The sequence below is a fragment of the Papio anubis genome, chromosome 4, assembly GCF_008728515.1.
Source record: "Papio anubis isolate 15944 chromosome 4, Panubis1.0, whole genome shotgun sequence".
NCBI classification, from domain to species: Eukaryota; Metazoa; Chordata; class Mammalia; order Primates; family Cercopithecidae; genus Papio; species Papio anubis.
Window position 1 is genome coordinate 8,286,325 of NC_044979.1, and position 24,193 is coordinate 8,310,517.

The following is a 24,193-nucleotide window of genomic DNA, read 5'->3' on the forward strand; positions in this document are numbered from 1 at the left end:
TATGATGACTGGATTCTAGAATGATTTTTGAGACTCGAGGTCAAAATATTGTGCATGGGAGCGGGGATGGAGGGTTGCCCGTTCCCCTCTTTCCCTTACCCAGCGGCTGGGGCTCTATTTCCCAGGCCTTGCCCACTCCAGGGCTGCTCGCGGTCCTCACGGCCACATGCCTCTCCTCTTCCGCAGGCCGCGCCAAGACCTTCCGCCTGAAGCTGCCCGCGCTGCTGGCGCTGACGGCCCGGGAGTCGTCGGTGCGGTCGGGCGGCGCAGGCGGCGGGGGCGCCCCCGGGGCCGTGGTGGTGGACGTGGACCTGACGCCCGCGGCACCCAGCAGCGAGTCCCTGGCCCTGGACGAAGTGACGGCCATGGACAACCATGTGGCAGGGCTTGGGCCCGCGGAGGAGCGGCGCGCGCTGGTGGGTCCCGGCTCTCCGCCCCGCAGCGCGCCTGGCCCGCTCCCATCGCCCCGCGCGCACAGCCTCAACCCCGACGCCTCAGGCTCTAGCTGCAGCCTGGCCCGGACGCGCTCCCGAGAGAGCTGCGCCAGCGTGCGCCGCGCCTCGTCGGCCGACGACATCGAGGCCATGCGCGCCGGGGCGCTGCCCCCGCCGCCGCGCCACGCCAGCACCGGTGAGGGCGCCACGGGACCCGTTCCGCCCCAGTCCACGCTTTCTCGGCTGCCAGGCTTGCTGCATTCTCGGCCCTCAGCTTCCGACCTTTCCACTACGTCCTGGGTGCCTGGGAGATGGAAATCCCATTAAGCACTTATTTAATTCCATTAAGTGGCGTGTTGCGCTATTAAATGTCCATTCATCCCATTACATTCTTCCACTCCCAGAGCCCTGGTGGGCCCCTTAGAGCTGGCTGTCCCGGGACGGCCTGGAGCAGGGATGCCCTGGGCAGGAGACGCGCCCGGCCTCCGAACACCACCTGGCCCTCTGCCTGCCAGTGTCCTGGGGCAGACCGTTTCCTCTTCCTCTTCCTGGTCACAGGCTGTCTCCTGGCTGCTTCTTTAGAGTGGTGCGGGGGGTCTGACCTCCGTTGTTTCTTGTGACTCCCCTGGACTTCCAGGGACTCCTGATTGTGCAGGGCCTGGTCTCCACTCTTGGTCTGTGGGTGGCCTGCCTGGCCTGGGGCCTCTGGCCTGCTGGCCTGACCATGTTGCCTCTCCACCTAGGGGCCATGCACCCCCTGCGCAGTGGCTTACTCAACTCCACCTCAGACTCCGACCTCGTGCGCTACCGCACCATCAGCAAGATTCCCCAAATCACCCTCAACTTTGTGGACCTCAAGGGTGACCCCTTCTTGGCTTCTCCCACCAGTGACCGTGAGATCATAGCACCCAAGATAAAGGAGCGAACCCACAATGTCACCGAGAAGGTCACCCAGGTAAGTGCCCAGTGGCTGGGCTCTCCTCTCACCTTGGAGGAGCTTGGAGAGGGGGTGGGAGTGGGCTGTGCTCCAGAGCCAGGTGGAGGGAGCTAGCCAGTGAAGGCCTCTTGGAGGGAGGCAGACCTGAGGGCTGGGGTTGGCGATCTATTCCAGAGCTGGGGTTGTGGGAGAGGGGACAGTCTGAGAAGTTCTGGAGAGGGGACTGGGGGGGCCTGGGGAAGGGCTGGGGACAGCTGATGGGGAGGATTGGTGGATGGGGTGCATGCCTTCAGGGCACAGGGTGAGGACAGGGCAGTTGAGGCTGGGGGCGTGAGAGGGCCAGTAGCAAAGGGGGAAGGTGGCCTGAGGGACATGAAACGTCTGGCTGCAGGGTGTGTGAAGGGAGTACTAGGGGCCACGCCAACTGGGAGGCTTCAAATGAGAAGGGGTCACAGAGGTCAAGGACAGGAGGCTCTTGATTCTTCTAGGCCAAGGTGATGCACCAGGCAGAGGGTGGGCCCTAGTCCTGTGGGGATGGCCAGGATGGCCTCGAAGGGCCCAACTATGTCCCCAAAGCATGGGAGAAGCAAGTTTTCTTCTCATGGGGAGGGGATTGGATGGGTGGTTGGTACAAAGATATGGAAGGGTCAGGTCCCTGAATCCTGGACCAGAGAAGACCCCTCAGCCTTGGGGGCATTAGCCAGCCTAGTCTTCTGTCCCCTCCTGGGTTTGGGGTCCTCCTGGCAGCAAGAGGACCTGCGACCCCTCCATGGCCTCATCCACCCCACACCTTAGCCTTTGGGGGCTAGGGGTGGGTGGGTTAGGAGTGTGGATACCTGCAGTGAGTGAGAAGCCTGGGATAATGTGGGGGACTCCTGTCCCAAGCTGTCCTCTTCTGCCGCTTCCACAGCAGCTGCCTGGGTTGGCCCATGTGAGGGAGCTGCTCTGCTACCTTGGCAGCCTCCTGGCCCTGCTCCCATCGCCTGGCTCTCTGGGTCCCCGCCAGGTCTCCAGCCCATTGGCCTTGACTCCAGAACATTCCCCCTTGCCCCAGGCCCTTATCTGGCCACCTACCCCTCTCTCCCTCCTCCCTTGCCTCTCTCTTGGTTCCCACCTGAGCCCCTGGCATCTGCTCTGCTCCTGTGCCTGCTGCATGTGCCCGTGAGTTGCGGTGGGTCTGTGCATGTGCGCCTGTATGTGTCGGCAGGCGTGTGTGTTCCTGCCAGTCACCAGCAGTCTCTCCATCTCTGGGTGTCTCTGTCTGACTCTGGCTGGCTCAGCACTGGACCGGCTGGGCGGGGGTGTCAGGGAGACCATTAATCTGCGGTGACAGGCCCGGCTGCTGGCGGAGGGGGAGGGGCTCAGGCTGCGGGAGCGCCGCTGCAGGAGCCTGGGCGGGCTGCGGGGGAGGGGGCCGCTGGCCGGGCACCGGCGGGGCGGGGGAGCCCAGTGTGGCGGGGTGGGGGTGGGGAGGAGGAGGGGCCGGCTGGAGGAGCCGAGGTTCCGAGTGCGGCCGCTGCTGGGCTGGCGGGCAGGCAGAGCGCAGCACCCTGGCAGCAGGGCCCACACCACGGGGCCATGGGCAGTTCGAGCCAGGCAGGCTGCTGTCCATGCTTACTGCCAGGGTGACCCCAGCCCCGGGGCCCAGCCCCAACCACCCTGGCTTCATGCCAGAGGCTGCCCTGGCTGCCAGTCGGCCAGCCTTGGGGGTGCAGCCTGGGCTGGGACTGCTGCTGGGGTGCAGGTGAGGCACTGGCCGGGCCCTCAGGCTCCAGGGCAGGCAGGCTGCAGGGCGCCAAGTCGTCCATGGCGGCGCCAGCTGGGAAGGCGAGCAGGACAGGGGCTCTGCAGCCCAGGGCCCAGAAAGGCCGGGTGAGGCGGGCAGTGCGCATCTCCAGCCTCGTAGCCCAGGAGGTAGGTGACACCCGGTCCTTCCTCTTCTTTCTGGGGCTGGGGCACTGAGGCAGGTGGCTGGCCCGAGGGCTCTGGCTCCAGGCTGGGGAGAGGGCTGCTGGGAAGCAGGAGGCTTTGGGAGCCATGGGGCCTGGCCCTGCTCACCCGCGCTTGGCTCCTGCTTTCATTCCCTCCCAGACTGGGCTTACATAGTTTCCCTTGCCGGGACTTCCCCTCCCCTGTGGCTGCCATGGCCCACAGTCCTAGAGCTCAAAATGCAAAGTGGGGAGATGACAGGAATGAGACAGATGCCCAGAGAGATGGTGGGGAGGCAGAGTGGGGAGAAGGAGCCCACGGGCAGGACTGTGAGAAGCCGGCAGGCAGCAGCTGGGCCTGGCATGGAGGCACTGGGGCTCCCTTGCTCTATGTGCTGGGGTTGGACCCAGTGGGCAAGGGAGGCTTGTGCTGTTTTGGGGGGTCGAGGAGGCTGGAATATGCGGAAGCCACTGTGTGGGTGGTGAGGGTGCGCTGGGCTGAGGCACCTGGCTCATCTCTTCATGGGCGGCCGAGGTGTGGTGACTGGGCCATGCAGTACTCTGTTACCTCCTGGGAGCCATCCAGCAGCTCTCTTGTCAGAACCTGGGGTGGGCTTGGGCCAACAGTGGAGGAGGAATGGGAGGTGGCTCAGGGCTGAGTCTGGGAATCCCATCCCTGCCCCCACCGCCCCACACCTGAGCATTCTGCCTTGGCTCATATGCTCTTTCCAGCTGGGGCACAGGTACAGGTAGGTCTTCCCACCCACAGCTGAGGAGCCAGGGTTTGGCTTAAGCAAGCCAGCTTCAGTATTCTATAGGACAACAGGCTGGGGGGACAGACCTGGCCCAAGGCCATAGGTGAGCTGGTGGCTGAAGAGCTGGGACTGGCCCCTGTCAGGATGAGGTGTGCCCCGTGCACGTGTGAGTTTGTGCCCTGGGGCAATGTTGCTCATGCTGTGTGCAGACTCAGGGGTAGGGTAGGGTCACTGCTGTTAGGAGTGGTCCTGATACCTCCGACCAGAGGCTTGACCTCTCAGGCACAGAGAAGAGTCCTATCCAGGGGCAGCTACCTTCTTCTGCCCCCTTGTCAGCAGGGGCCTGGCCAGTTGTTTTTTTTTTCCAGTCCCCACTTGATCACTGAAGGGCCGCCCACCCGTAGGCAACTGCTCTCTGCCTTAAGGAGCTGGGTACTCAGCAGGTAGAGCAGAAATGGAGCCTGGGAGCCTGTCCATGTGTTCCCTCCCTGCCTAGCCCATCTGGTACCTCTGGAAGCCCTGTGTCCACCCCAGGGTGGTCAGATCTTTAACTACGACCCATCTTAACTTCTAGTTATTTCCTCTAAGGAGATGTTCTCCAAGCAGCACCATGTGTGAAGGTGTCTTGGGCAAGCCCAGCTTGAGTATGAAGGAGTCTTTGGGACTCATCCACTATGGCCTCCCCAACCCAAAAGCCTGAGACTGTGGGGGCCTGGGAGTTGGTGCTTCTGGGAGCAGGGCCAGCACCTCTGGAATTCATGGGGGCTGGGCAAGGCCTTGGGTTCAGCTGGCTGCCCAGGGATGGCAGGGAGAGCTTGGGGAGGGGGCTTTTGGGTTGAGCTGCATGTCTGAGAGAGGATTCTAGGGAGACCCAGAAGCGTCTGGGATTGTGGAGAAGCTGGCCGGAGCTCTTCTTAGTTTGCCTTGGGAGCAAGAGGGATGTGCGTGCTGTCACCGGGTCTGGATGGCCAGCCTGCCTCTGTCTGATGAGTGTGAGTGTGGACGAGGCAGAGTGTGAGCGTGAGCTGGTACAGGAGCTGTGTGTGTCACTGCTGAGCAGTCCCTGTATGCACGTCTCTCTGTGTAAGTTGGGTGCCATCTCCTCCCAGCTGGGCTAGGTCTTCTTTGTCCCTTTGTAAGAGGGTGGGAGGATGAGGACTGTGGGCTGTCCCTGACCTGTGTGGAGAGGGGTCTGAGGGAGCGAGGTATACGAGTGAAGGTGGGGAGTGTCTTGGTCTTTCCTCATCCTGGAAGGGCAAGGGACCCAAGACTGGTTGCCTGGTGTCCTCGGGCCTGTGGCATGAAGACAGGCTGGTAGGAACTGCAGTGACTACCAGTCAATGGATTGGGACTGTGGCTCCTGGGGCCGCTGCCTAGGCTGGGAGCTGTTGTCCTTGGAACCCGTTCTGGTCTGAGACTATGGCGTGTGTGGTTGGGGGTGTGGGCCAGTGTCTCAGGACAGTCACAGAGGCAGGTCTGCATCTGCATTGCCGGTGGGGAGCAGCACTGGGTGTTCCTGCTGAGTGTCCTGAATCAACGTCTGCCGGGAACTGTTGGAACTGTTTGGAGCTAGTCCTGTGCTGTGTGTCATTTTGGGAACCATGATGCCCAAACCTGGGGGTGGCTATTTGCTGTGGTCGCTTGGCTGAGGGGTGGGCATTCTGATGGAAACTTTTTTGGCCTTCTGCTCACTCTGCTTGGCCCCGGCAGAGATGTCATTGCTCCTGCCCCCGAGGTCCCATGGCCTGCCTCACCCATGCTTCCGCCTTCCCCGTGTGCAGGTCCTGTCCCTGGGCGCCGATGTGCTGCCTGAGTACAAGCTGCAGGCACCGCGCATCCACCGCTGGACCATCCTGCACTACAGCCCCTTCAAGGCGGTGTGGGACTGGCTCATCCTGCTGCTGGTCATCTACACGGCCGTCTTCACACCCTACTCGGCTGCCTTCCTGCTGAAGGAGACAGAAGAAGGCCCACCTGCTACCGAGTGTGGCTATGCCTGCCAGCCGCTGGCCGTGGTGGACCTCATTGTGGACATCATGTTCATCGTGGACATTCTCATCAACTTCCGCACCACCTACGTCAATGCCAACGAGGAGGTGGTCAGCCACCCCGGCCGCATCGCCGTCCACTACTTCAAGGGCTGGTTCCTCATCGACATGGTGGCCGCCATCCCCTTCGACCTGCTCATCTTTGGCTCTGGCTCTGAGGAGGTGGGGTTAGCAAGGAGGCAGGTGGTGCGGGGAGAGGAGAGGCCAGGAAGGTGGTGGGAGGTAGTGGGGTGGAGGGGGTGGCGAGGAGGACAGATAAAAAGAGAGAGAGAGAAACAGAGAAAGACAGTGGTAGAGAGACATGGTGGCAAGGCAGCTGCAGAGGCATGGTGGGTACCCCAGCAAATCTATGCTCCGCCTCTCCATACAAGCTCCTCGAAGGTTGCAGAGGGCCACACAAGACACCTTTTTCCTAATTCATCCACCCTAAGGGGCCATTATTTTGTAGCTACACCAAAGTGCCCTAGAAGCTGGTGAGAGTGGGCAGGCACCCTAGAGTGATCACTGCACCTTTCAGTGCCCCTGTTTCCTCATCCGAACTATGGGGGCTGCCTCGGTCTCAAAGCTAGCAGTAAGATTAATGAGACACATGTGCTGGGTCCAGCGTGGGCTTCAACTCTTAGGAGGAGGGCCTAGGATGTCTTTGGGGATCTGACCTCTGATGCCTGCTCTGAGGGCCACAGCACCTCCCCTCTTCCCTTGCCCCGTCAACGGAATGTGCCCCTTCCCTGTCCCTCAGCTGATCGGACTGCTGAAGACTGCGCGGCTGCTGCGGCTGGTGCGCGTGGCGCGGAAGCTGGACCGCTACTCAGAGTACGGCGCGGCCGTGCTGTTCTTGCTCATGTGCACCTTCGCGCTCATTGCGCACTGGCTGGCCTGCATCTGGTACGCCATCGGCAACATGGAGCAGCCGCACATGGACTCCCGCATTGGCTGGCTGCACAACCTGGGCGACCAGATAGGCAAGCCCTACAACAGCAGCGGCCTGGGCGGCCCCTCCATCAAGGACAAGTATGTGACCGCGCTCTACTTCACCTTCAGCAGCCTCACCAGCGTGGGCTTTGGCAACGTCTCTCCCAACACCAACTCAGAGAAGATCTTCTCCATCTGCGTCATGCTCATTGGCTGTGAGTGTGCCCAGGGGCGGGTGGCGGGGAGAGCCCACGGTGGAGGAACCCAAGATGGAGGAAACTGAGGCTGCTAGCCGGGCCAGAGTGAGGACCCTGGGACTTAGAGACTCCAGGGGCCACCATCGTGACATGGTTTGGGGGCTGGGTCACCAGGGCGGGGACTACTGAAGGGTGGAGTGTGCTGGAACGCAGATTTACAAGGGCATCTCGTGGGCATGTCGATGCTGAGACTGAGACACTGACCTGGTGCAGGGCCTGAGCAGGGTCCCTGTGGGTGGGTGGGGTTCCCGCAGAGGCTGACAGCCCCACGTGCCCACGCCCCCAGCCCTCATGTACGCTAGCATCTTCGGCAACGTGTCGGCCATCATCCAGCGGCTGTACTCGGGCACAGCCCGCTACCACACACAGATGCTGCGGGTGCGGGAGTTCATCCGCTTCCACCAGATCCCCAACCCCCTGCGCCAGCGCCTCGAGGAGTACTTCCAGCACGCCTGGTCCTACACCAACGGCATCGACATGAACGCGGTGAGGCCACCAGAGCGTGGCCAGTGGGTGGCAGGCTGGGAAGAGTAGGGTGGCAGAGGGGAGCCTCTTGGCACAGCAAGCAAGTCTCAGGCGGTCACAGTCAGCAGTAAGAAGGACCCTGGAGGCATGCTGCCCCTTTTTGTCCGTGAGGAAACGGAAGCCCATGGAACCCCTTCTCTGGAGAGCTCCCCTTTTGGGGTAGGAGCTGTATATCACACAGGCGATGGGGTTAAATCCTTACAACAGCCCAGGGCGGGAATAGTCTCTATGCCTTATAAATAAGAACATTGAGGTCTGGAGCCCAAGGGTGCTCAGCCAGGGGTGGTGAAGCTGGAGTGGGGTCTCAGGTCCTTCCCAAGACACTGGGCCGCCTGATGCTTCTGAGATCTCCCAGGCCTGGAGAATGAGATTTCCCTGACATAGAGGGGTGGGATGGTGGAGTGGAGTGTGGATTGGGGGGTCCCAAGGGAGGGTGTGCTGAGCTGCCCCCACCCTGCCCCCAGGTGCTGAAGGGCTTCCCTGAGTGCCTGCAGGCTGACATCTGCCTGCACCTGAACCGCTCACTGCTGCAGCACTGCAAACCCTTCCGAGGGGCCACCAAGGGCTGCCTTCGGGCCCTGGCCATGAAGTTCAAGACCACACATGCACCGCCAGGGGACACACTGGTGCATGCTGGGGACCTGCTCACCGCCCTGTACTTCATCTCCCGGGGCTCCATCGAGATCCTGCGGGGCGACGTCGTCGTGGCCATCCTGGGTATGGGGTGGGGGGCGGGCACTGGACTGGAAATGCCATCTGCAGCCTCGAGAGGTGTGAGCCCGCTGAATATGCAGTCACCAGGGCTGTGGACCTGGGGCTGCCTGCAGGGTCACTGGGCTCCTTTAATTCATCTGAACTCAGGCCCTCCAAGCGGGACCATGAAGAGCAGCCCCACGTGGGGTGGGGCTGCTGAACTCTGGGGTTCCCACATTCTTCCCTTCAGGATCCACCACAAACAGACACTTTTTGCTTCCCTAAAGTAGGATCAAATCTAGATCCTCCAGCCTGGGCAGTAGAGGAAGAAATGCTAGCCTGGAAGCTGGGCATTTGGTTTCACTAAGGGCCATGTGGTTCCCTGCAGCCTCATGCCCGGCCCCATGACATATCCAAAGCAAAGGGAGTCCTGCCCCCTCTCCCCACTTCCTTTCTACCCTGCCTGTGCACAGTGGGTGGGTTGTTGGTGTGTCTGGACACTGAGGACTTCCTCCCCTCTGCCTGTCCTTCCCTGGGCCCTGCGTGCCTCAGGGCAGATAGAGCAAACTCTTTCGACCATGGTTTATGGTAGGACATTTTAGATTTTGTTTCTCAGCTCTGTACAAACACAAATACACACTCCCACACAACTAAAATCAAAGTTTCACGACATAACACTGGGCCTTATTACATGTGGTACCTTCTAGCATTTCTGTTCTGTGCTGTGCTAAGCTATGCTACTGTATGTTCTTTCAGTAAAAAAAAAAAAAAAAAAAAAAAAAAAAAAAATGCTGGTTTTGATTTACCACTGTGTTCTGATCTTTGGTTTGAAGAACATTGCTTACAAGGGTGCAGTGATTGGCTAAGAGGGTGTTTGGGACATGGGGTTTGTGGTAGTTCTGCTGGCTGGGTCTCATTTGCTGGGAGACCCTGGGCTCCTGGCCCCTTCTGCCGGCCCCTCTGGCACTGTCCTGCCTGCTGGGAGCTGAGGGAGGGTGGGCTGGCAAATTGCTTCCCTGGTTGTGTGGGTTGGGGGCCAGCTGGCAGGTGACCCAGCTGAGGGGACATGCTTTGCCCAGGGTGGGGATGCCGGGAGAAGGTGCCTGCTGCCTGGATGCCGCCCCCCGGGGCTGAGCTCCCTGTCCTCTCTATGGCCTCCAGGGAAGAATGACATCTTTGGGGAGCCTCTGAACCTGTATGCGAGGCCTGGCAAGTCGAACGGGGACGTGCGGGCCCTCACCTACTGTGACCTACACAAGATCCATCGGGATGACCTGCTGGAGGTGCTGGACATGTACCCTGAGTTCTCCGACCACTTCTGGTCCAGCCTGGAGATCACCTTCAACCTGCGAGATGTGAGTTGGCTGCCCTGAGCTGGACCCCATCCTCCTGCTTCCAGCTGTGTGGCTGCCCCTTTGCTGTGTGACATTGAATGTGATGCTTCTCTGTCTCAGTTTCCCTATTTGTCAAATGGTATCATGGAGCAGGCTATAACAGCCCCAAACTCAGTCCTTGCCTGGGGCAGAGGTCACACTGGGGGCAGGGAAGGGTTTCCCCAGAGCTGGGGCGCCCAGCCCTACTTTTTCTATGTTAAGGAGGGAGCTTGGGGCCTGACCCTGGTGGGGCAGGAGAGCACCGAAAGAGCCCTGGCACCGAAAGAGCCCTGATACTGATTTTGGTTCCAGACCAACATGATCCCGGGCTCCCCCGGCAGCGCGGAGTTAGAGGGTGGCTTCAGTCGGCAACGCAAGCGCAAGCTGTCCTTCCGCAGGCGCACGGACAAGGGTGAGGCGGGGGAGGGGAGGAAAGGGGAGGGCGGGGCCAAGGTGAGGCTGGGAGCTGGAAGGCGGGGCGGGCCGTGTCTGCTTTACCCAGGTCTCAGACCTTCCCATCCCTTCCTGCAGTGTGCCCACTCCACACCCCAGCTGTCCAGGTGCTGCCCATCTTTCAGGGCCCCTGCGGCTGTCACCTCCTCCAGGAAGCCCTCTTCCACCCTCCAGGGCAAGCCTAGGGTTTTTGGACCTCACAGGGCTGTGGTCTCTGAGCGCTGCCCTGAATCGATGAGGAGGAAAGAATATAGGACAAAGGAGGGCCAGGGAGTCAACAATGGGGCTGAGGCCCCGCAGTCCCAGAGATCCCCCAATCCCCAAAGCACCATTGCCAGTGCTTGGGCAGTCAGGGGGTCCTGGGAGTTCTTGGTCGGCTTGACAGTGGGTGCAAGATAGCAGAAGCAGCAAGTGGGGAGGAACCAGGGCGTCCTGCCGAGTCCTCTCCCAGGCTCCTGTTCCCTCCTCCACCCTTGCCCCCTCCTCTCTGGTCCCCTCCCCTCTCTGAGGCCCATTCTCTGTTTCCCACAGACACGGAGCAGCCAGGGGAGGTGTCGGCCTTGGGGCCGGGCCGGGCGGGGGCAGGGCCGAGTAGCCGGGGCCGGCCGGGGGGGCCGTGGGGGGAGAGCCCGTCCAGTGGCCCCTCCAGCCCTGAGAGCAGTGAGGATGAGGGCCCAGGCCGCAGCTCCAGCCCCCTCCGCCTGGTGCCCTTCTCCAGCCCCAGGCCCCCCGGAGAGCCGCCGGGTGGGGAACCCCTGATGGACGACTGCGAGAAGAGTAGCGACACTTGCAACCCCCTGTCAGGTACTCCAGGCGTGGGCAAGGGAGGACCTGGGTGGTGGGCGAGGGAGGACCGGGTGGGGCAGCGGCGGGGCATCTACCCCGCTCACCCGGCTCTGCTTTCCGGCTGCAGGCGCTTTCTCGGGAGTGTCCAACATTTTCAGCTTCTGGGGGGACAGTCGGGGCCGCCAGTACCAGGAGCTCCCTCGATGCCCCGCCCCCACCCCCAGCCTCCTCAACATCCCCCTCTCCAGCCCGGGTCGGCGGCCCCGGGGTGACGTGGAGAGCAGGCTGGACGCCCTCCAGCGCCAGCTCAACAGGTGAGGGAGTGCAGGTGGGGTGTGGGGGCATGCCCTGGAGTCTGGTCCAGGTCCTGGCGGTGTTGTCTGGTAGAGGGAGAGGGCCTGTCTGTGTGTGCAGCAGCTGGATCCCCTTCTTCCATTCCCAGCCGAGCTGGGGGCTGCCACACCTCTAGCACAGAGGGCCTGGGTTGACCAGCTGCCCCTCCCCTCTCCCCTTCCCCACTCCTGGCAGAGGCTGTCACTGGTGTCCCCACTTCCCTGAGCATCCCCTGCTTCCTGCCCCAGGCTGGAGACCCGGCTAAGTGCAGACATGGCCACTGTCCTGCAGCTGCTACAGAGGCAGATGACGCTGGTCCCGCCCGCCTACAGTGCTGTGACCACCCCGGGGCCTGGCCCCACTTCCACATCCCCACTGTTGCCCGTCAGCCCCCTCCCCACCCTCACCTTGGACTCGCTTTCTCAGGTAAGCTCCAGCCCTGCTTCCTCGATGTACCCCTTCCCACTTGTTCCCCGATTCCAGCCCAAACCTGCTTTGCTGCCTTTCTACTGGGCTCTGTGGCCCAGCCTCCCTGAACCTTGGCCTGCCCTCCTCCCATCCCTGTTCTCCTGGAGGAAGGCTGCCTCAGGAGCTGCAGGCTCAGAGTAGGGCAGGAGAGTCCCCCGTCCAAAGCCCCTAGACAGCTGGGTGCAGGGAACCTGTAGGCTCAGTGGCCCGCAGCTTCATTCCCCTAGTGTCCACAGCGTCCACCGCTAGACCCCTGAGCATCACCTGAAGAGCCAGCTCCAACTGTAGCGCCTGTGTCACGGCCATGGGTGCTCTCCAAGGAGAACTGACTGAACCTGAGGCCTGGAGGTGGAGGCTGCATGCCAGAATGTCTAGGGACAGGGTCCCGGGTTGCTTCTGTGAGCGACACTCCCTGGTCTCACTGTCCTGCCCATCTTTGCCTTTGGCACTGGCTGTCACAGGGTCATCTTGAGGGTGCCTGGCATTTCCCAGGGTGCAGAGGACAAGCCTCCAGGGGAGGACTTCCTGGGCCTGCTTTGCCCCTCTGTTAGAGATGGGCCTAGGTTGCCCCTTGTCCTCTCCTGGGTGGACCTGCATGTTCCTGGCCTCTGCAGGATGGCGGTGTCTGTGCCACCCTCTGTGTCCATGGGGACTCCTCTGGCTGCCAGAGGCGGCCTGGGATCTGCTCCCTCCCCCCTTCCCTTGGCATCCGCTCCCCCCTCCCATATGCTGCCTGCTCCTGTTTGCAGACACCAGGGCCCACGTCAGCAAATGTGCCAGTCTCGCTTCGCAGCCGCCCCCGCAGAGCTCTCACCAGCAGACGCTCAGCACCCACAAACCCCTCCCGCCTGCCCCAGCCCTCTCCCTGGCCTTCAGATGCCTGGCCGCCAGCCTGCCTCTGTTTCTAGGTCTCCAAGTTCTTTCTGGATTGCAGGAAAGAATCTTGTCTCTTTTTCTGTCCCAGCTTCTGTCCCAACACAGAGACTGCTTATTCCAGGTTGGGCTGGGCTCAGCGGCCACCTATCCTCAGGAAGAGACAAGGGCCTAGGGTTTTCCCTGCTCCCGGCTCTCTTGTTTGGCTCCTGCTCTTGGAGAGTGCCTTTCTCTACTTCCCACCTTGGTGCCTTCCCTTGGTGGCCCCTGTCCTGCTCTCACTACCTTGGCTCTTCTCCTTGTCCCCTCCAGCTTCTCTGCCCACCTGACTCTCCTCTCGGCCCTCCTATCCTCCTGTCCATCCTCTGTCCCCAGCTTCTCTTGCCCCTTTCCCTCCCATTCCTCCTTCTCCATGGCCTCTTCGCCTGCCCATGCTGTGTGTATTGCAGGTTTCCCAGTTCATGGCGTGTGAGGAGCTGCCCCCGGGGGCCCCAGAGCTCCCCCAAGATGGCCCCACGCGACGCCTCTCCCTGCCGGGCCAGCTGGGGGCCCTCACCTCCCAGCCCCTGCACAGACACGGCTCGGACCCGGGCAGTTAGTGGGGCTGCCCAGTGTGGACACATGGCTCACCCAGGGATCAAGGCACTGCTGGGCTGCTCCCCTTGGAGGCCCTGCTCAGGAGGCCCTGACCGTGGAAGGGGAGAGGAACTCGAAGGCACAGCTCCTCCCCCAGCCCTTGGGACCATCTTCTCCTGCAGTCCCCTGGGCCCCAGTGAGGGGCAGGGGCAGGGCCGGCAGTAGGTGGGGCCTGTGGTCCCCCCACTGCCCTGAGGGCATTAGCTGGTCTAACTGCCCGGAGGCACCCGGCCCTGGGCCTTAGGCACCTCAAGGACTTTTCTGCTATTTACTGCTCTTATTGTTAAGGATAATAATTAAGGATCATATGAATAATTAATGAAGATGCTGATGACTATGAATAATAAATAATTATCCTGAGGAGACTCCAGTGGTGCTGGGAGGGTGTAACTGTTACTTGCTGTATCCTGTGTTCATGTCTGGACATGTACAGGTGTGCCTGCACAGGAATCTGGGTCTGTCTGATTGCCCAGGCCCACAGGGCTGCCCCTACATCTAGGTCTGGGTGTGTGCAGTGGGGGTGCTCCCTGGGGGCTGACACAGGTCATCTCCAGGGATACAGAATCTTGTCTCTGTAGGGCCCTGGATTCAAGATAACAACCCCCGGACCACATGCATTTAGAGGCAGTCCTGATGGGACACCAACCTGGCATCTAGCCCTTGAGGGCCATGTGCCTCTGCTGGGCAGGGCACCCTGGCTCCCACAGCGGGCTTCACACTGACTGTGGAAGCAGCCCCGCACTTGTCTCCCTCACCCAGTTCCTGAGCTCACGTTGACCCTAACCTGAAATTGGTCTGAGTCCTGGCCCCACCCCCACCCACAACTTAGCCTTATCTTGTCCAATACAACTGGGCCCTGGCCACACGGGTGACCCCAGCCCTGACCAGAGCTCACCTGGTGTCTGGCTGCAGATGGACCTCACTTGTATCACCTTGGTCCCCTGTGATCCTGGATCTCAAGAGGAGCTTCCTGAAGAGGGTACAACCTTCAGGGTGACTCATTCCCATGACTGGGGAGCAAGGCAAGGCAGACATCTTGGGGACAGTGAGGGGTGTGTGCGCAAGTGCCTGCTTGTGCCTGTGTGTGTGTACGTGTGTGTGTGCATGTGCTGCTGGGCTCGTGAGGACACGCAGCCCCTGGAGGAATGCGGTGCAATGACTGCGGCTGGTGTGGAGAGCCAATGGGCGGCGGGCAGGCTGAGCCCAGCTGGGCCGGTTTGCAGGCGGGGAGCTGCCAAAGGCCTCTAGAGACCTCAGAGCAGCTTCTCGCTGAGTCCTCAAAACCTCTGACCCTTGGAGGTGGATTTGTTGACTGTTTTAAAGATAACTGTGCCATTCTCACTGCCCATGCCTGGGTGGGGCAGGTGTTGGTCTCTGAGCAGCCTGGAAGGTTCCCTGTGCCCGGAGCAGGCAGGAGAGAAGGAAGGGATCTCCCTGTTTCCAGGGCCTGGGAGAGATAGGGAGAAGGAAGAGATCCACACACAGGTCAGAGGGGAAGAGGGGTGACAGGCATGCCGGGCAGAAAAGACAGGTTTGTGCATCAGCATCTGTCCCACGCATGTACACACATACACATGCGCATCAGGATCTGTGCCACACATGTACACACATGCACATGCGCATCAGGATCTGTGCCACACATGTGAGCTTGCTTCTGCTCATGGTTTGAAAGTTTAACACAGGCCTTCCTGGTTGGTTGATGTGACTGTCACTGCAGGTGGCGGTCTAGCTGGGGTGGCCTAGATTTGGTGTCAGTGGGGTGTGGCTCTGCTTATGGACTCTGGAGCCCAGGGCAGGAGACAGACCCAGGCAGCGGCTTATGGGGAGCAGTGAAGGTACACACGAAACTCAACGCTCTTCGCGTGCTGGACTGTAAGCTGAGCCAAGTCCTTGCTCCCTGGTGCTGTCTCATCCTTGTCATGGTCTGCCCTTGTCCTTAGAGTGCCTTCATCCTGGGAGTCTGCCTGACGCCCACTACTCCGTGTCCAGCAGCCGGACTGGGTGTTGGGGGGCACGGAGAGGAGAGGAAGAAAGGGCCCTTGCCCCCTCCTGGCTTTGTAGCAGAGGTGCCACTGGTTATTTCTTTGCGGCACCATGCCAGCACTGTGGTCAGCTGCCTTCCCCTAGGTGAGGGCCCTGCCTGGGCGTTGGCATCTGGTGTGGATTTTGGTGCTCCTGAGGAGTGAATGCATGTGTGGGAGTGTGCATGTGCCTGTGCTCAGGATGGGGTCTGGGCCCAGCAGAGGGCAACCTGTCCATGCTGGTCCTTGATAGAAATACATAGGTGACCCAGAGTCAGTTGTTCAGTCTGGATGGGCCAGGCTGCCCAGATGCTCCTTGCCAAGTCCCTGCCAGGACTCCCCTGCCAAGGCTGGAGAGTGGGTGAGGAGCAGTCACAGTGGCTGCATTTGCCAGGTGGTCCCTGGATCCGGTCTGCAGCTGGGTGCTCTGCCCTTGTGTCCTGAATCCCTACTCTAGCGGAGGGTATGTTAGCATCCACATGAGGACAGTCAGTTTCTGGCTGGTCCAGTGACTGGCTGGAGGTCACATCCCTAGTTGGTGGCAGGTGCGTCTGACTTCAGATTCTCCCTACCCATCCTCCGGCCTGCACTGTCCAGCCACAGGCAGCCCTGCTCCCTGGCTCCTCCCCTCACTTGGGCTCCCAGAGCGACAGGAAGTTTGGTGGTGAGGACAAGGGCAAGCTGTGGTGGTGCAGTCCCTCCCCTCCTGCAGGGCTGGGCACCTGGCTGTTAAGGGTCTGTCATCCAGGGCTGAGGGTTTTTCCAAACCAAGAGAGCCAGAGGGTGGGATGGGAGCTGGAGGGGCTGTGGCAGGAGAGGAAGGGATCTATGCGGTTGTCAACACCTGGTGGAAGCCTGGCATAGGGTTCCAAGCTGGAGTCTGGTTAGGGGCTGGGAGCAGGAATGGAAGGGGGAGGGCGGCGCCGCCTCTCTTGCCCCCACCTCCGTGCTCAGAGCTCCAGGTGTGGAGGGATGCCCAGCCTGCCTGTCCAGGTGCAAGCTGGTCTCCAGCACCTGTCCTTACCTGAGATCTCATCCCTGCTCAGCCGGGCAGTGGCAGCTCTCACATTTCATTGACAAATAACAGCAATGGATATTTCCTGAGCACGCCCTTTGCGGCAAGCATTATTCCAGCCACCTGAAACCAAAGCCCCAGAGACTGAGTGACTCGCCCAAGCATATCCCGCTGCTCAGAGGGGAGCTGGAATGTGAGCCCAGGTGGTGTGAGTCACACGCCTGCTGGTCCTGAAGGGACAGATGGACTTCTCCCCCTTGCCTGAAGGACAAAGCCCTCCGTGCCCGTTTTGCACAGAGGTTCTCATCTTTCTTTCCAGACTCACCTGCCCTCTCCCCTCCCTGCCGTGTGCCCTGTGCCGCAGCCATGCAAGCTTCTGTCCTGGTAACCATGTTCTTGCATCTGTCCATCTTGCCCTCTTCTTGTGATACAGACTCCTTCATCCTTGGTGTGGAGAGACCCTTCTATCTTCCCAGTCCTAGCGTGGACGTTGCTGATCCTGAGGCCTTCTGCAGGCTTCTCAGCCAGTTGTGGCACTCACTGGCACCTGTGTTAGGGGCTCCCCACATCCTGCCTGCTTGCTTGTCTGTCCTCTGTAAAAGGGAAGGGCTGAATGCTGGTCAACTTTTCGTCTCTTCCCACCCAGCATCTAGCATAGTGCCCAGCACCTGATGTGGCCATTAGGAAGCCCACAAGACCCCATGTTTGAGATTTTGCACAGAAAAGGGAGATGTCTTCTGGACAGAGTTGGCTGGGCCAAAATTTGCTTCTGTCCTCGGAGGTCGTTTTCTTCCCAAAGGCTTGGCCTCCGGATTGTGGCTGCCTCCCCTGCCCACCTCCCCAGGGAGCATAAGCCCCACTCCTTCACTGGCAATGTGGCTACAGATGCTTGTATTTTTTTTTTTTTTTTCACTTTAGCACAACCAAGGTAAATATTAAATATTTGAAAGAGAATGATGGGAGCAGTGGGGAGGACAAACCAGAGACTTGGGCCAACAGCCTCAAGACCATTCATTTTGTAGAATGAATGTTGGTGCCTGTCCGTGGCTGCCCCAGTCTGGAGGCTTGTGGGCCCCCTCCTGTTCTCATGCTCTGGGATACCTCCGAGGTGGAGCTGGGGATACTTTTTTTGCAGGGGGGTTTACTCTCAGTTTCCAGTTTCCAGGTGGCCTCTGAGTGGAGGGCTCCAGCTCACCGTCTTCTGGGTGGCTGTTCATTTGTCCTTCGATGGTCAAGGCTGAGGGAGGTTACACTGAGGGCTTTACAGTTCCAGATTCAGGTCTGTGGGATCTACCTTTTCCCCTGGTGGTGGACAGTCTTCTGGAAACTGAAGCCTGGTTGAACTTGCTTTTCAGTGAGAGCTTATACTGCTGTAGGAAGAGGTATTTCCTTGTAGGAGTCCTGGCAGCTTGACAACACAAGGACCATAAGAGGACACATGTGGTGTGTTAGTTTCTCTCAAGTGCTCAATGATGTCGAAATAAATGGAAAATGCAGGGCCTTCCAAAGTGACTGTTTTGAGATATTTTAAGATAATTGTATATCATTTAAGAGTGGTTAGTGTGAAAATTGATTTAGTAAAAGATTAAATAGTAACCATTTTCTTTTTTTTTTTTTTTTTTTTTTGAGACGGAGTCTCGCTCTGTCACCCAGGCTGGAGTGCAGTGGCCGGATCTCAGCTCACTGCAAGCTCCGCCTCCCGGGTTCACGCCATTCTCCTGCCTCAGCCTCCCGAGTAGCTGGGACTACAGGCGCCTGCCACCTCGCCCGGCTAAGTTTTTTTTTGTATTTTTTAGTAGAGACGGGGTTTCACCGTGTTAGCCAGGATGGTCTCGATCTCCTGACCTCGTGATCCGCCCGTCTCGGCCTCCCAAAGTGCTGGGATTACAGGCTTGAGCCACCGCGCCCGGCCAGTAACCATTTTCTTAAAGCTGCATATATACATGGTATTAAGCAATAAAAACTCAATTTAAGGCTGGATGCGGTGGCTAACGCCTGTAATCCCAGCACTTTTGGGGGCCCGAGGCAGGTGCACTGCTTGAGATTAGGAGTTGGAGACCAACCTGGGCAACATGGCAAAACCCTGTCTCTACAAAAACATACAAAATTTAGCCAGCATGATGGCACGCACCTGTAGTCCCAGCTACTCGGAGGCTGAAGTGGGAGCCTGGGAGGCGGAGGCAGAGGTTTCAGTGAGCTGAGATCGCACCACTGCACTCTAGACTGGGCAACAGAGCCAGAACCTGTCTCAAAAACACCCAACCCTCCCACCCCCAAAATTCGGTTTATCTTGATCTTCTTATTACAGTAGCATTTTAAAGAAGGTGCTTCTTAATCGCTTTGAATTACTAAACATCCAAGTACAATTCAAGTTTTTTTCGGTGGTTGTTAACTTTTGTCTTCCAAAAAAAAAAAAAAGAGAATGCATTCTGAGGCATTTGTTTAAATAATCAGCTTCATTATTTTATATTAATAATCACACCTTATAAGTGAGTTGGAAGTCTGCAAGAGACATTGCTAAGAAACCAGAGTAGAAGAATTTAGCATGATCCTCTTACCATTATTTTAAAATTAGCAATAGCATAAGGTCTGGCTGCAAAAGACTTAGATGCTAACTGGCAAGAAAATCAGTCATTAGGGAAACAGTCTGGAGAGGGCTCTCACAGCAACACAACCATATGTGACAGCTCCGCTTCCCCTTTCTGCTCTACCAGGTGATGGCAGCCAGATAATCAGTTGGAACTTGCTGATTAGGGACACCAGGAAGGTCAAATCAGGGTGGTCTCCTGGTCTTAAGCAGCCCAGGTGGAATGGTAGTCTTAGCAGAGGGGCTTTAGTTAATGTCAAGTTGCCTTGGGTGCCCTGGGATTATGACTCTTCCGCTGGCAAGTTTGGCTTTCTGTGGGGCTCTAAGTGACCTTAGGGAAGACTTATTCTCAGGCTGGAGAAAGGAGCTTGGAGGAATGAGGATTAGGCAACATGGCAATGAGCGAAGGGACTCAGCTGTCCTCCATCCTCTGGCCCTGGGGGAGCTTTTTCTTTCAGATACTGAGAAATGGGTTGAGCCCATGTGCCTAGTGCCACCCCATGCCTCTGGGGATACCTGAGGGGCAGGGGCGAGGCTTATGTTCTGAGTTAAGGCACCTGAGACATTGGAGTCAGCAGGCACTGGCTCCTAAGCATGCAGCTGGTTCCTGTGCCTGGGAGGATTGCTTTAGCTCAGGAGTTCAAGACTAGCCTGGGCAACAGGTTCTTAAAAAAATTTTAAAAATTAGCTGGGCATTGTGGCATGTGCCTGTAATCCCAGCTACTTGGGAGGCGAAGGCAGGAGGATTCCTTGAGCTTAGAAAGTTGAGGCTGCAGTGAGTCATGATTGCCCCACTGCACTCCAGCCTGGGCAACAGAGCAAAATACCCTGTCTCCAACAAGAAAAAAAAGTGGAGGGCCGTTGTGAGCACTGGGGAAGTTACCTCACGATACAGGCTAGAAAACAACTTAAAAGATGATCCCAGACCTTCAAGCCTTAAGTTCTTGGCCACCCTGTCAGTGCCATCCTCACTGGTGACCTTTTTCCTAGTCCTCCCACAGCCATTGGGATGCTATTCAGATGCATCTGATGAACCCCAGGGAGGAATTAAAACATGGCCCTGGAAGGGAGGAGTGGCTGCAGTATGACTTCTGTTTTGGTTAGCAAGCAGTTTTTCCATAATAATCATTAGCGATCATAATGAGGCATCACGTTGCAGAGATGGGGAGCTGGCGAGGAGGAGAGGAAGCTGCAAAGGAACCGCGCTGAACGGGAGGCACAGAACCTCCTGGGAGAGCAGAGCATGCTGCAGATCTGAGGGTTGGGCTGGGCTCGACTCAGCGGCTCCTGTCATGGTGCCCTCAAAGGCAGTCCCGAGGGGCACAGGAAGTGGTGCGTGATCATAGGCTGAGCTGTTCGGCTCAGGGCTCACAAAGCCGAGGTCTTAGGAATATCCCTTCCTGAGCCAATTAGCTTCCCACTTGCCGAGGCAGCTGCTGCAGCTCTAGCCCAGCCTATCCTCTTGTAACCTCAGGCATCAGGTGAAGGATCAGTGTTTGGAGGGGACAGCAAGTGCCATTGCTTATTAGAGACTCAAGTCACACTGGACATGACTGAGGAGGTGTTGGGGCACAGCGTTGCTTGCTGAGGACAAACTCCTCGAAGTTTCCTGCTAACTTTTCACCAACTGGTAAACGTTGAATGTTCTAGGTAACTGCCAAATTTGTGGTTCAGAAATGGAAAAAGTGCAGAAAAGTTGAAAGTGACTTTAGCGAAGAGGCAGCTCCTTTGGCTGAAGTGCTTGATGGGTTGGATGTAACTGAGGCAGCAGGACAGACACGCCTCTCTCCTCAGCATCCCTGGTGAGTGGCGTCTCCTTGGCCCTTGGCCTTGGGTTAGCCCCGCAGCTGTATCCGGTGCTGGTGAGACTCCTGTCCAGGTGGCCTCACTCTAGCAGAGCAAACTGGGCCTTTGGGTGCTCACCATGCCCGGGATCCCCTGTGGAGACTTTATACCCCAACCCAGGGCAGGAGAGCTTTCACTTAACATGTTTTCCGTGAGCCCCACCTAGAGTCACAGAAAGTCACCAAAAGTCCTGAGAGAGCACAGTCCACTTCATTGTTTTTCAGTGGAGGAGAATGAGGCTCAAAGTTGCTCAAAGCAGGAGTGTCCAGAGCAGCACGGCCCCTCACTTCCTGTCCTGCTGCAGGCTGCGTGGGATGCAACCTCACCCTTCAGCAGCTCATAATTTAGCTGGGACCACATAAGAGAAATAAAAGAAAATGACTATGGCTTCACTTTTATGAAGTGCCCAACAGAGCTGCTTTTATTCCTATCCAAGTCCTCCTCATTCTCTAAGACCTGGCTCCCTGCAGCCCTCTCCATAAAGCCTCTCCAGGAACCCTTGTCAGTCTACAGCAACCCTCTGTGGCATTGCATGACATGCAATGCCACTGTCCTGTAACTTTTTTTTTTTTTGATGGAGTTTTGCTCTTTTTACCCAGACTGGAGTGCAATGGCACGATCTCATTGCAACCTCTGCCTCCTGGGTTCAAGCGATTCTCCTGCCTCAGCCTCCTGAGTAGCTGGGATTACAGGCATGCGGGACTATGCCCAGATAATTTTGTATTTTTATAGAGAGGCGGGGTTTCACCATGTTGGCCAGGCTAGTCACGAACTCCCGACCTCGGGTGATCCACTCCCGCCTTGGCCTCCCAAAGTGCTGGGACTACAGGTGTAAGCCACCACGCCCGGCCCTGTAATAATTTTTAAAAATTAATTTATTTTTTTTAAGAGACAAGGTCTCCCTCTGTTGCCCAGGCTGGAGTGCAGTGGTGCGACTATGGCTCACTGCAGCCTCAACCTCCTGAGCTCAAGTGATCCTCCTGCTGTAGCTTCCTGAGCAGCTGAGACCATAGGCGTGTGCCACCACACCTGGATAGCTGAAAAACAAAAATTGGTAGAGATGCAGGTTTTGCTCTCTTGCCCAGGCTGGTCTCGAACTCGACCTCAAGCAAACTTCCGCCTCCGCCTTCCAAAGTGCTGGGATTACAGGCAAGGGCCACCGCGCCTGGTCCTGGTAATGATTCTTAGTTGTAAGAACCATGTGTTGTCAATAGAGCTGGATTTGGGAACACCTCTTTAGTAGGACTGATACTGAATATGGATAATGGTGCTGAGAAGACGCTCTTCTCAATAATAACATGTGCCCACTGCCTGACTTCTTGTCTGAGCAGAGGCATGTTTTTGCAGCCCTATCCACAGAGGGGTTCCCAATGGGGCTTCCATGGAGGTGGCTAGGAGGCCAGCTGTCTAAAAGGTGGGGGAAAGAGCTGACTGCCTGCGTTTTCCCTTATTCAGCTTCCCCAGTTTTCTTTCTTTTTCTTTTTTTTCTTTTTTGAGACAGGGCCTTACTCTGTCATCTAGGCTGGAGTGCAGTGGCGTGATCATAGCTCACTGCAGCCTCGAACTCCTGGGCTCAGGTGATTCTCCCGCCTCGCCCAAGTAGCTGGGATGACAGAAGTAAATCACTGTCCCTGGCTTGTTTTCTGAATTCCTGCTTTCCTTCTTGGCTGTGGGGTGCCACCTGACTTGCGGGAAGGAGACTCAGCGTCCTGCTCCTCACTCCACCCTGTGTTAGTCAAGGAGAGCTCATTATTTGGGGGTGCTCGCTTTCTTGGAGGGCTCACCTCTCTGTGATGGTGCCACTTCTTGCACTCCTTTCTTCTCATAAGGAAGCTGGAAGCTGCCACCTGTAAGACCAGGGCCACGTGTGAACTATAGCTTGGGAGTTAGGTAAACTCAATTCAGAAGCAGTTTCCTCTTAGAGCTACCTATGTGCGGCTACCTGGTTACCTGAGATTCTGACCTCACCTATGTCCCATGGCCAGATGGTAGGCTCCAGGATGACTCTCAAAGGACTGAACTTTCAGGCTGGGCGCAGTAGGTCACGCCTTTAATCCTAGCACTTTGGGAGGCTGAGGCGGGTAGATCACCCGAGGTCAGGAGTTTGAGACCAACCTGGCAAACATGGTGAAACCCCATTTCTACTAAAAATCCAAAAGTTAGCCAGGCATGGTGGCGGGCGCTGGTAGTCCCAGCTCCTCAGGAGGCTAAGGCAGGAGAATTGCTTGAACCTGGGAGGTGGAGGTTGCAGTGGGCTGAGATCACACCACTGCACTCTAGACTGGGTGACAGAGGGAGACTCCATCTCAAAACAACAACAACAACAACCAAAAAAACCCAAAGGACTGAACTTTCAGTTCTTACTGCAAAGGCCGCAGGGGCAGAGTTTTCTGGACTGGAAGGATGTCCACTCTTTGCTCACAGCCTGACTTTGATATTGTATTCTCTGTGGTCTGAGGAACTTACCAGTGTAGTCTCATATCATAGTAAACCTGTTATTGAGTTGTTTTCATTTTCAGAAATCATGAAGGGACACATTTGACCCACATAGAGGAGAAATCCACAAACGAGACTCTGAGACTGGCAGGGTCCCAGTTGCCTGCTAAGTTCTCAGGACCAGGCTGATGAAAATTCAACTTCATTCATTCATTGATGCCTGATAGCAATGGTGCAGTTGTGAATGGAGGTCGCTCCTTATAAACTGGCTCTGGAGGATGGGGAAGAGACTTGGTTCTTGGAGATGCAGCCGTGAGAGCTTCTGGGAATGATATGGAGGGAATAACAGTTTCTTGACACCAGCACCTGGAGGAGTGTGAGGGGCCAGGATGGACTCTGGATAGACCAGTCACCATACCCAGCACAACCAGCACAACCAGATAGCCATGTGCTCCTGGGCCAGAGGGAGACAGAGGGACACTGTGCTGTGGCCCAGATGTAAATGATGGATTTGCTCTTTTTATATTTATTTTATTTTATTTTTTGAGACAGAGTCTCACTCTGTTGCCCAGCCTGGAGTGCAGTGGGGCGATCTCAGCTCATTGTAACCTCCGTCTCCTGGGTTAAAGTGATTCTCTGCTTCAGCCCTCCTGAGTAGCTGGGATTATAGGCATCCGCCACCATGCCCGGCTAATTTTTGTATTTTTTAGTAGAAATGGGGTTTCACCATGTTGGCCAGGCTGCTCTAGAACTCCTGACCTCAAGCAATCCTCCTGCCTCTGCCTCCCAAAGTGTTGGGATTATAGGCGTGAGCCACCATGCCCTGCCAGATCTTTTTGTATTTTAAAGTGAAATTTAAAAGCACAGGTTAAGGGTTA

The 24,193-nt window shown here is 57.6% G+C and overlaps 1 protein-coding gene across 6 annotated transcripts in view; it reads left to right on the top strand.

Moving 5' to 3' along the window:
• KCNH2 (potassium voltage-gated channel subfamily H member 2) overlaps nt 1–13,781 on the top strand; it is a 33,343-nt gene extending 19,562 nt beyond the window's left edge. For 2 of the 6 annotated variants that reach the window (XM_009204203.4, XM_031665029.1), the window contains exons 4-14: nt 187–630; nt 1,178–1,389; nt 5,836–6,264; nt 6,842–7,229; nt 7,558–7,757; nt 8,261–8,513; nt 9,651–9,844; nt 10,175–10,274; nt 10,847–11,119; nt 11,229–11,415; nt 11,683–13,318. In XM_009204203.4, coding sequence (XP_009202467.1) covers nt 187–630; nt 1,178–1,389; nt 5,836–6,264; nt 6,842–7,229; nt 7,558–7,757; nt 8,261–8,513; nt 9,651–9,844; nt 10,175–10,274; nt 10,847–11,119; nt 11,229–11,415; nt 11,683–12,043 — 3,041 coding nt within the window. In that variant the 3' untranslated portion in view covers nt 12,044–13,318. Of the gene's footprint in view, nt 1–186; nt 631–1,177; nt 1,390–2,781; nt 3,286–5,835; nt 6,265–6,841; nt 7,230–7,557; nt 7,758–8,260; nt 8,514–9,650; nt 9,845–10,174; nt 10,275–10,846; nt 11,120–11,228; nt 11,416–11,682 lie in introns of those variants that run through there. The other 4 variants (XM_003896857.5, XM_021936419.2, XM_009204206.3 and 1 more) reach the window with 4 other exon arrangements.
• The last annotated feature ends 10,412 nt before the right edge of the window (nt 13,782–24,193 follow it).